Source organism: Salvelinus sp. IW2-2015, linkage group LG7 (assembly GCF_002910315.2).
Source record: "Salvelinus sp. IW2-2015 linkage group LG7, ASM291031v2, whole genome shotgun sequence".
Taxonomy (NCBI): Eukaryota; Metazoa; Chordata; class Actinopteri; order Salmoniformes; family Salmonidae; genus Salvelinus; species Salvelinus sp. IW2-2015.
The window spans coordinates 4,671,457-4,683,593 of NC_036847.1; the positions used below are offsets into that span (position 1 = coordinate 4,671,457).

A 12,137-nucleotide genomic window follows, 5' to 3' on the forward strand; every position below is an offset into this window, starting at 1 on the left:
TTGACGGTTTGAATGGTGCACYTGAAGAGTCCATGGTGCCTTCACTGCAGGCTGCAGCGGTTGCCTTTCACCCTAGAGGCCCTAGAGCCCGAGAAGGGAGATATGAGGAATTGAAAGAAGGAAGAAGTGGGAGTTTTGTTTTGTCAGTGTACTATTTTTATTTGGGTGGATTAAGTTAGTTTCCCTATTTGTACCTTCTTTTGGTTTCAACCCGTCCAGTAGGTGACAGCAATACACCTTTAGGGGTTGTAGTCCGCCATAAAAGCCACAGAAGAAGAAGAAGCTGCTCAGCCAGCAGACAGACTTGCATTGACTGCAGACCATTTCACCCTGTCACTCACTTTTGTCGAACCCGTACTGGTACAACGAATCGCGACGATGGATTTTGCTGACCGGGAGGAGGGATGGTTGGTCGGTCGTGGTAGTCATCGAATTTAGGGCTGGAAGTTCAACTCATGTGTAATTATCTTGGCTAGCAGAACTCGCTTTTGGTCTTTYTCAAGCCCACATTGTGACATTGTGGTTTCAATGATGGAGCAGGACGATTTAGTCTGCGTGTATGATTCGACGTGGGACACAGAGAGTGATGGAGACGATCCAGGAGAGAACCAAACGCGTCGCTCAAGCCAGGACAAAACTAAATCATGGACATCTGGTTTAGTACGTTGYATTTTAATTTATCTCTTGTGTAACCAACTATACAAATGTCGGCGTTAACACGGCGAACGAGTACGCGAAAACTAATGTTAGCATTAGGCCACTACTAGCACACATTAGCTTGCTAGCTAACGTTAGCAGCTGTTCAACTAATGGAATCCTAACGACCTAACGTTACCTCCAAATTTGGAATATTGTTTGCAGGAGAATGTAATAGTTTTAAGTGAGTTGGTAACTGCCATTATATTTGACACGTTTCATATATAATGCCTCGTTTAGTTTTTGGTTACAAAGCTAGCTAGCTACTATGCTAACTAACGTTAGCGTTTTATCTAGCCTTTAGCCTGCTAACGTGCCTTTAGCCTGCTAACGTTAGCTTTTCATCCCCACTTTGTCTTGARCTAGTCATTGCATTATAGCCTGCAGTGGCGATTTTAGCATGTGAATCTTGGTGGGGCAAACTCAGCAATTTTTTTTAGATGCATGCCAGCGAAGCTTCTACGCAAGATTAAACAATACAGTCAATGCACTATAACTGTGACTAACGGTGCCAACAAACAGTTAGGCCCTATAAAACCACTAGATATGGATTTAATTATAATTTTGTCAAYAATCTACACAATACTATGTCAAATTGGAATAAGAATGTTAACATTTGTAAAACATTTACGATAAATAAAACGATATTACCTAACTATTCGACCCCCGAGTCAATAGGCCTATATGTTGAATGACATTTGGCACCAATTACAGCTGTTTGAGTCTTTCTGGGTAAGTCTTAAGAGCTTTGCACACCTGGATTGTACGATATTTGCACATTATCCTTAAAATAAATATTCAAGCTATGTCAAGTTGGTTGTTAATCATGGCTAGACAGCTTGAAAATCTATGGCAAGACTTGAAATGGCTAAGTCAAAACTGTAACTAGGCCACTCAGGAACATTCACTGTCTTGGTAAGCAGCTCTAGCAAAGCTTTTTTTGACAAACTGAAGATAGACCACAGCCTGTCGTTTCCAATGAGGGCAAATGAATTATAGTGGTCAAAACAAGCAAGGAAGTGGGCAGAGCCAAGCACGAGCTAGCTTTGTGTTTGCAGACATTGCCACACTAGCACGATGTGGGCAAGTTGGTGGCAGACCACTGGGGAGTTATCCACCTCATTTTAGAATGTTTCTATGGGCACAGCCGAACAGAAGTGATGGATTCGATATCTGCTTTACTTACCTACTGCAGGTGGCAAACTTTCTACAGTAAATTAATTGGAGTCAATTTATAGTATAAAAGTCAAGTAAACAAGTGTAATTGTATATACTAGTCAAAAGTTTTGGGACACCTACTCATTCAAGGGTTTTTATATTTTCTACATTGTAGAATAATAGTGAAGACAAACTATTAAATACTACATGGATGCATGTAGTAACCGAAAAAGTGTTAAACAAATCAAAATGTGAGATTCTTCAAATAGCCACCCTTTGCCTTGACAGCTTTGCACACATGTGGTATTCTCTCAACCAGCTTCACCTGGAATGTTTTTCYAACAGTCTTGAAGGTGTTCCCACATATGCTGGGCACTTGTTGGTTGCTTCTCCTTCACTCTGCGGTCTGACTCTTCCCAAACCATCTCAATTTGCTTGAGGTCAGGGGATTGTGGAGGCCAGGTCATCTGATGCAGCACTCCATCACTCTCCTTGGTCAAATAGCCCTTACACAGCCTGGCGGTGTGTTGGGTCATTGTCCTGTTGAAAAACAAATGATAGTCCCACTAAGCCCATACCAGATGGGATGGGATAGCATTCTGCAGCGACGTGGTAGCCATGCTGTGCCTTGAATTTGAAATCGATCAGTGTCACCAGCAAAGCACCATAACACCACCTCCATGCTTTACGGTGGGAAATACACACATGCGGAGATAATCCGTTCACCCACACCGCGTCTCACAAAGACACGGCGGTTGGAACCAAAAATCTCCAATTTGGACTCTTATTGGTGTCCTTTAGTGGTTTCTTTGAGGCAATTCGACYATGAAGGTCTGACTCACACAGTCTCCTCTGAACAGTTGATGTTGAAATGTCTGTTGCTTGAACTCTGAAGCAGTTATTTGGGCTGACATTTCTGAGGCTGGTAACTCTAATGAACTTATCCTCTGCAGCAGAGGTAACTCTGGGTCTTCCATTCCTGTGTCGGTCCTCATGAGAGCCAGTTTCATTATAGCTCTTGATGGTTTTTGCGACKGCACTTAAACTTTTTTAAAGGTCTTAATTTTTCGTATTGACTGACCTTCATGTCTTGATGGACTGTCGTTTCTCTTTGCTTATTTGAGCTGTTCTTGCCATAATATGGACCTGGTCTTTTACCAAATAGAGCTATCTTCTGTATACCCCCCTACCTTGTCACAACACAACTGATTGGCTCAAGTGCATTAATCTTTGTGTTGTCCTTAACGGTAAAAAATGACTAACTACTCTGTTTAACAGCAGAGAGAACCCCCTAAATGATGTTKTTTCAACTTGAAATTGTATGACTTTTCCTAGAGTGACCCCAACATTAGAAAAAGTGAAGCATCGCCTTTGTTCATATTTCCATGAAAGCTGTACACCACCAGGATACATAGATTGTCTTAGGGTCATTTTTGACCCGGCAGTTATAAAATCATTTACGCACCACAAAAATCAGAGACATTCACACAATGAGAAATTGAGATTGTATGCTACTGATTGAATTCAGCCAGCAGCTCCTGAAGAGGAAGATCACCATGGTTGGCACAGTTTGAAAGAACAAGCCTGAGCTCCCCCCTTCACTCCTCGCGATAAGGGGGAGAGAGGCCTTCTCATCAAAGTTTTCCTTCTCCCCCACCACCACTCTAGTTTCTTACCTCCCAAAGAGGAACAAGAATGTGGTCTTCCTGAGCACACTGCACAAAACGGCTGAGATCAGTGATCGTGAGGACAGGAAGCCAGCCATCATCCTGGACTACAACCACAACCAAGATGGAGTGGACAACCTGGACACGGTGATTAGAATTTACAGCTGTAGGAGGATGACTGGCCCCTGGTCATCTTCCATAACATCATTGATGTGTTCTCATACAATGCCTTTGTAATATGGCACAAGATCAACCCTACCTGGATGCCTGATAACCGGAACAAGAGGGTGTTCCTGAAGCAGCTGGGAAAGGCACTTGTAAACCCACACATTCAAAGAAGGGAGCACCTCCCCCGTACAGCAGCGCTTGTGAAAACTGTTCAGGGGGCTGAATCGTGTCTTGATCCACCTGAGGCTGCAGCTGGKGCAGGCAAGAGGAGGAGATGCCTCCAAAGGACTKTAAAACAAATCTGTGTTGCACATGTGAGAAATGCATCTGCAAAGTCCATGCACACACTTGCATACTGTCCTACAGTATGTTTTGTATCTATTATATTCTTATTTATTGTTTATACAYCTTGTGGGTGGGGGCAATGGTTAAAAAAATGGGAGAATACTATTTTGTAGTTGAATTCCTCATTGTACAGTGTATATAAGAACYTTTTGGGCAACAGTGATATTTTCAAGACTGTTATTGTTTCCCTTCAATAAAATGCATTCAAAACTACTTTCAACACTTTTACTACTTTCTTAGGCTATACAAGTGCTATCTCTTGCTAAAAAAAAAGTTGTGTTTACACCTATGCAGTACCTTTAGCAATAATACACCGCTACTTTAGTAAAGAAAACAATTATGACAGGTGTATTGTAATAAAAATGAGTAGTGTCCACTGATTTTAAATGCAGTCGTTCTGCATTGTGAAGAGGGAAAACCCAGATATTCAAAGTTTGTGATGAATGACAGGTTGTTTCTTCATGTAAAATAGATTTGGTTTAAAATTCAATTAAGCTGCTTTATTTTAGGGGTTTAGTGAAGGCGGGTCATTTTTTTTTAAACCTTAGGACAAGGGGAGTATACAGAATGTTAAGACTACAGGGTTAAGGAGGAAAGAAATTCCACAAATTAACTTGGGTGACTACCTCCATGAAGCTGGAGAACTGAAGAGCTGGGTTCTGGTGACTAAAAAGAAACTCCCAATAAACCATCTAAAATATCATTTCCACCACCAGAAATGAGCTCAATGTATTGGTGAAAGGATTATAGTATACATAATGCAATTAAATGAGTGCTGCAGCTATCTAAGGAAACACAAGAGACCTTTCTGAAATAAAGTTTTTGACAAAATGAACAGAGGAACATTTGACTGAACATGAATCGGAGCCCACTAATTCATGTTCATCACAAAACGAGGGTGTTGGAAATCTCTTTCCAAGTTCTGACGACAACCTAGTTTTGACAGTTTACAGCTTTTGTCAGAGCACTTTTCTTCTGGGCTTTTGGGGAAAAGATTTCCCACGCTCTCCTCTAATTGAGCTCCTTATTAATGGGGGGCGGGCGTTGATGGAGCGCCGCATGCAGGCGGCTAGATGCTCTCCCTGCAGTCTGCTCCTCAAGTCTGTTTTGACCTGCAACAAGAGAAGGGAGCGGGACAAAGGGGATCTACTTTCACATTTAAATGTTCTTACTCATTTCATTGCCGAAAAGTCCCTCTCGCAATTAACGGAAGACACTTTCAGTGCGATTGGGTCCCATCCGGATTGCCGGTGGTGCGCACTTGGCCTTATTCCTCTCTCTTCTCCTTTTATCTACTCTTCTCCTTCAATCTCCCCTCCTGGCTCTCTCCTCTTCTGCTCCATTCCGTCCCTCATGCAGCCCTACCTCACTCCCGGCATTCTGCCTCTTCTCTGTCTAGTAAAGTAAGCCATGCACTTGTTATATAAACGACAGCTTAAGCTTTTGAAAGAGTTGGCTAACTAAAGAAAGTTTTTCGTTTAACTCAGGCTGATTTGACGTCAGCTAGCTAAGTTAACGTTACCTGACACTCTTGTACCTGCTCCCCCTTTCGCTGCAGTGGCTGGAAATATTTTTAAACTCATCGAAGACGGATAAATGAAGCTATCTTGCTTGCACTTCACAGTTCCAAATGAACTAGCTAACTTGCTGAACTAGTAACGTTAGTTGACCATGTTTCTATCATCAACATACGTGTGGATATTGGATAGATAATTGCCGTTTCAATTGTGGCAGCAATATTATAGATCTAAATGACTTTAGTAGTTAGCTACATACGCTAGCTATAACTTAACTAGTTGGCTGGCGTATCTTTCTTGCCGTTTCTCACACAGGAGCACTGAGGTGATTCAAGTGAATTGTGTTTCGCTCAGCTGCAGAGCCTCTGTATTGCACACTGGTCACTCGCGCACTGGTCCCTGGCGTGCCGTTTCTCGCACAGGTGCATTCTAAAGTGATTCAAGTGAATTGTGTTTTGTACCACAGGGCGTCTGTATCGGCCACTTGTCACTCGCGCACTGGTCACTGGCGCGCTGTGTTTCTTGAGTTGCAGGCTGCCTGCCACAGCTCACAGAGCTAAATAACCTTCAGAACTGTCTTGAACCCAGACAGATTATCAATTTACCAAGAAAAGTGAATGTGATTTACAGAACTTTATTGAAACTATGTTCTGTAGAAAAAGGATGTTTCTTTTGGTGTGGCGGCAATGATTCTGCCGTAGCGCAGCTCCACACTTAAATGAACGCAGAGGAAACACTATGGGGGCGAAAGGGCAGACTGTCGGCTTTCATGAGGCCATTTTCATCCGTATCGGGTGAACCGTTTAGTAGTATTTGGTATTTTCGTCACCATTTTTGTTGAAATTAACACTGCACCAAATCCCCCATGCAACTGTTCAAACAGGGAAACTATGGGGTGAAACTACAGCTATGGTGTTGGGACCTGTCTCCTCTTCGGTTCCACTGACTTACACCCAGGTCAAAATAATTTTAGGTACCCAAAAGAAAATAAATAATGCCTTTTTAAATGTATCTCTGCCAAATGTTTCGTCCAATATCGCTGTGCCATATCTTTCACAGTGGTCAAACACGTTCTCCAGGAACATGAGGGCTGCGAAGGACATGCAGAACTACAGAAAAGGGTATCCTGTAAGTCTGAAGGCTCTTGTTATTACACATGAATAGGGCCAGGAGTTTTTGTCCGTGTGAATTTGTCAGGAAAAAATGTTGGGTCTTAGTAAGCCTAGGCTAACCTGGTCTTACCAGAACCCACTTTTTCCCCCCTTCCTGACCAGGTAAAACTCCAGGCCCTACACAGGTCGTCTGTTTTTATCTTGTCATTGTCATGAGGCGTCATCTAGACATCTGACTGTGCTGCTTGTCTGCGTGTCTTCACAGAATCTAGCAGACGACGAATGCTCAGAAGAGAGAATGTTCAATTTAAAATTTTATCTCAACGAATACCCCTCCTCCCCTGACGGTAGGTCATTTGCTATTCTTCCAAGCCATTTTTCAGTGACTGGAAAAAGTGCGGAATGGTGTATGTAATGCTCTATATTTTTGTTTAGACATTTTAATAGAATCCTTTCATAAAGAATGGAAGACGGACTATAAGAGGCTGGAGAGAGTTCACTCCTACATTCAGTGGTACGTATGATCCTAAATGCTCCGGTTCTGTTATGGGCTAGTTGTGTGTGTTTGTTTCTTATGTATCCTGATGGACATCTATAACAGCCAAATTAAAACTCGCCTATGACAGCAACCAGAAGTAGAGGTAGCACAAGTTGAAAACTCTAGGGAGTTATACCATTATAATGTGGTGTTATACATGTGACTATGTTACTTTATGACTAGGCCTATAATTTGCCTGACTCACAATGATAACAGTACAGTAATCTAATCTCAAGTGTCATAAACTTGGATGGCGTTTACGTTCTGTTGCGATAAACTGTCAATCACCGACATGTTGTCACTTAGCCGCAGCACGGCGCAGGAAAGCTTTCCCAAAACACGATTGAAACATCAGTGACGTGATTTCACCGTGCTATTATTGATATCTAGCCATCGAAAGTTATAACCCACTGTTGCTCTCAGGTTGTTTCCACTGCGGGAGCCAGGAGTGAACTACATGGCCTCTGAGCTCACCAAGAAAGAGATCCTGGTGAGTGGTTCACGTTTTGCATGATCATTGTGATGTATTAGGAGCACTGACGTGCAAAGTGTGGTTAAGGGGTACAATAAAGCACTGTGAAATGCCCTTTTCATAAAATGAGTTACTGTTGAATGTAACAGTAAGCATACCCTTGGGTCCAGTGAGCAGACGAAATGTTTATGAATGGAGCTTCTCTATCAAGGCGACGATAATGGTCTCTGTGCTCTTGCCCCACTGTGTCCTCAGGCCTTCAGGGAGAGCGAGGAGGCCAAGAAGAGGCTGGTGGAGTCCTACGAGCTCATGCTGGGGTTCTATGGTATCCAGCTGGTCAACAAAGACACAGGTGAGGTCAAACGCGCCGAGAACTGGAGAGAACGCTTCGCCAACCTTGAAAGGTGAGTTGCTGAAGTTACGCCTTGGTCATCTTTACAGGGTGTGATTTCTTAAGACCATGTGGAACCACTGATGACCGTTCTTTGTCATCAGTGGTGTTGTAAACTGTTACTAGTGGTCCTCCATCTAAATATTGGTTGTGTTTTCTGTCTCAGGAACATGCACAACAACCTCCGCATTACGCGTATCCTGAAGAGCCTGGGGGAGCTAGGCTTTGAGCACTACCAGAGTCCGCTGGTGCGCTTCTTCCTGGAGGAGACGCTGGTCAAAAGGAACCTGAGCAGCGTCAAGCGCAGCGTGCTCGACTACTTCCTGTTTGCCATTCGTGACAAGCAGAAGCGCAAAGAGCTTCTGCGCTACGCTTTCCAGCACTTTGAGCCCAAGGAAAAGTTTGTATGGTGCCCCAGAAAGATCCAGAAACAGCTGAAGAAGGCGGAGAAGGGGAACGGGGAGGGAGCGGAGGAAGGCCGCACACGAGCCAAGGCTAGAGAGGGAGAGGCAGTGGGAGCCCAGAAGGAGAAGGGTGTCACGGAGGAGGTGAAGGAGACTGCCAAGTTGAATGATGAAGCATTGAGTAGTGATGGAGATAAGCAGGCTGAGGGTTTTTCTGTTAATCCTTCGGGGCCAGCGATCTCCTCAGAGGACTCAGAATCACTGGGAAACGGGAACAGTAATGATCTTGACATGGACCATTCAGGCAGCCCAGACCCTGAGTCTGTTAAAGGAGATCACAGTATGGAGGAAGGACTCAAAGAGGATAGTCAAGCCAAGGACAGCGTCCAGGACTCAGTCAAAGTCAAGGCAGCTGCATCTGAAATGAAGTCTGAGAATTTGGCACAACCGACTAAGAAGAAGAGGGAAGGTGACAAGGTGGTGCCACGCAACGGTCCTACAGAGAACTGCCCCAACGGGTGGGAGAAAGGCACGGTCGTCCCCAACGACAACCACCCACATCAGACGAGCCCATCAGCGGCATCATCCCACAAAGCCAAGACTGAGGATCCCAAAAAGGATTCGCCGAAAAAGGACTCCTCAGAACGAGGTGAAAAACACCCAAGGACTGACTTTAGTGATGTGTCTGATAACAAAGCAGTGCCAGTGGGTGGGGAGAACATAAAGAAAGCTGGAGAGGACCAGACAAATGGGAAAGAGGTGAAAAATGAAGTGGAGCCGATGGATGTGGAATCCAACTCCCAGCCAAGTTCAGGGAACTTCAGGGACATGGGAACTTCCTGAATATAAAGAGGGAGGAATCATTTGCAGACTAAAGGGACATATGTTAAATTGTGTACACTTATGGCCAATCCCAAATCGACCCCGAGACCCTACCCCCTAGGCACTTCATGTGGATATGAAAGGCCCAGAAAAAAATATATAAGTCATATGGTAATAGCTCATCCTTGCCGTCTGATACTGTAGGTTAGATGGAATTCTCGCCATATTGCTTACACTTCTCCAATCCTCAGAATGGCATAAATTCTGAGTTCTACAGAAGCTCCAAGAGGAAGGGGCTGGGTGGTTTCTGGGCAGGGCTTTAACAGAAAAATAGTTTTCAGGCCTTATTATATTCTGCTGTCCTCCATGTTCACATTAGAGTGGGTTTGTTATTTTTGTTGGTAAGGATGTATGCATTACTGAATTGATTTGTTCTAATGAAATTGTGTTGTGACAGGGAACGGGGATTCTGACTGCAATCAGTTCTCCATAGTTGATCCTGCAACTGCAAGTAGTTGGATACTTTGAACTGAGGAGGATGTAAGGGTAGTCTGTAATTACAGTTCACATTGAAAAGATGAATTCCATCTCATACAATGAACTGATGCCTGCTTGTTACAATTATTTTTCTTTTAAATACACCGCTCCGTTCAAAAACTGAATACAGTTTGAATAGTAATTTTGCACACAAATTGAAATGTACTTTGTATCTAGTATTATCTGTCAGTGTTGCGACTGCATTGTGTATTATATTTTATTGAAAGCCCCTATGAAATGGGAACAAGATTGTAATGTCATTTGTTTATTTCAAGAATTTTGCACTTTTTTTTTTTTGCGGAATGAGAGATATAGATGACATTGCCAAAAAAAGAAAAATAACATTTAACTGTTTGATTGTATTCTGTCTTGGAAGTTTTGAAATAATACGATATGTACCTCTTTGGTTGAACTCCTTTGGCTTTGCTGTAAGGACGACATAGTAAGTGTAATCAATAGAATGTGGGTGTTCTTTTCTTATGTTCCAAGCAGGGAGGCTATTATTTATTTTATTATTTTTATTCAAAATTATTGTATGGTTATACAAAGGCCCGATCCCCTTCGACTCGTTTATTGAATTGCAAATCTCAGGAAAACCCTGTGGGAGATAGTCAACGTTTCTTCCATTTCTGAGGTTATGTTTGGGTAAGCTTTGTTTTCCACCCGTGTGGAGATTTCATCACGAATGTCTATTTTACAATTTTCAGCAAATGAATTAATATATTCATCATACGTGTATTGAAATTGTGTGTAAAAGGGTTGTAAATACACTCCACTTTGGTGGGGTGATGAATGGAATTTGAAAATCCTTTGTCCATGCAACTTACAAACTTGACCCCTTTCCTGTTACATGACAATAAAATAAAGATTGTGCAAGTTATTTACATTTGTTTGTCTAATTCATTTTTTTCCTTCTTCTAGAATTATTCAATTCTTTAGATTCCAACCTTGATTGTCTGAATACTGTACTACAGTCATGGCCAAAAGTTGAGAATGACACAAATATACATTTTCACAATCTGCCTCAGTTTGTATGATGGCAATTTGCATATACTCCAGAATGTTATGAAGAGTGATCAGATGAATTGCAATTAATTGCAAAGTCCCTCTTTGCCATGCAAATGAACTGAATCCCCCCAAAAAACATTTCCACTGCATTTCAGCCCTGCCACAAAAGGACCAGCTGACATGTCAGTGATTTCTCTCGTTAACACAGGTGTGAGTGTTGACGAGGACAAGGCTGGAGATCACTCTGTCATGCTGACTGAGTTCGAATAACAGACTTGAAGCTTCAAAAGAAGGGTGGTGCTTGGAATCATTGTTCTTCCTCTGTCAACCATGGTTAACCGGCAAGGAAACACGTGCCATCATCATTGCTTTGCACAAAAAGGGCTTCACAGGCAAGGATATTGCTGCCAGTAAGATTGCACATAAATCAACCATTTATCGGATCTTCAAGGAGAGCGGTTCAATTGTTGTGAAGAAGGCTTCAGGGCGCCCAAGAAAGTCCAGCAAGCGCCAGGACCGTCTCCTAAAGTTGATTCAGCTGCGAGATCGGGGCACCACCAGTACAGAGCTTGCTCAGGAATGGCAGCAGGCAGGTGTGAGTGCATCTGCATGCACAGTGAGGCGAAGACTTTTGGAGGATGGCCTGGTGTCAAGAAGGGCAGCAAAGAAGCCACTTCTCTCCAGGAAAAACATCAGGGACAGACTGATATTCTGCAAAAGGTACAGGGATTGGACTGCTGAGGACTGAGGTAAAGTCATTTTCTCTGATGAATCCCCTTTCTGATTGTTTGGGGCATCTGGAAAAAAGCTTGTCCGGAGAAGACAAGGTGAGCGCTACCATCAGTCCTGTGTCAACAGTAAAGCATCCCGAGACCATTCATGTGTGGGGTTGCTTCTCAGTCAAGGGAGTGGGCTCACTCACAATTTTGCCTAAGAACACAGCCATGAATAAGGAATGGTACCAACACATCCTMCGAGAGCAACTTCTCCCAACCATCCAGGAACAGTTTGGTGATGAAGAATGCATTTTCCAGCATGATGGAGCACCTTGCCATAAGGCAAAAGGGATAACTAAGTGGCTCGGGGAACAAAACATCGATATTTTGGGTCCATGGCCAGGAAACTCCCCAGACCTTAATCCCATTGAGAACTTGTGGTCAATCCTCAAGAGGCGGGTGAACAAACAAAACCCCACAAATTCTGACAAACTCCAAGSATTRATTATGCAAGAATGGGCTGCCATCAGTCAGGATGTGGCCCAGAAGTTAATTGACAGCATGCCAGGGCAGATTGCAGAGGTCT

The 12,137-nt window shown here is 43.2% G+C and overlaps 1 protein-coding gene across 3 annotated transcripts; it reads left to right on the top strand.

Moving 5' to 3' along the window:
• The first annotated feature begins 269 nt into the window (after positions 1–269).
• Positions 270–9,754, top strand: LOC111966225 (opioid growth factor receptor). Of its 3 annotated transcripts, none has more exons than XM_070444370.1 (8): positions 271–660; positions 6,435–6,524; positions 6,611–6,679; positions 6,929–7,010; positions 7,099–7,177; positions 7,625–7,691; positions 7,929–8,077; positions 8,231–9,754. In XM_070444370.1, exons 3-8 carry the CDS (start codon positions 6,635–6,637, stop codon positions 9,309–9,311), a joined length of 1,503 nt encoding a protein of 500 aa, XP_070300471.1. In that variant the 5' UTR covers positions 271–660; positions 6,435–6,524; positions 6,611–6,634; the 3' UTR covers positions 9,312–9,754. The 3 variants fall into 3 exon arrangements, with proteins under 3 accessions (XP_023846460.1, XP_070300471.1, XP_023846461.1); XM_023990693.2 differs by having other exon boundaries at positions 339–660; positions 6,435–6,508; XM_023990692.2 differs by lacking the exon at positions 6,435–6,524 and having other exon boundaries at positions 270–660.
• The last annotated feature ends 2,383 nt before the right edge of the window (positions 9,755–12,137 follow it).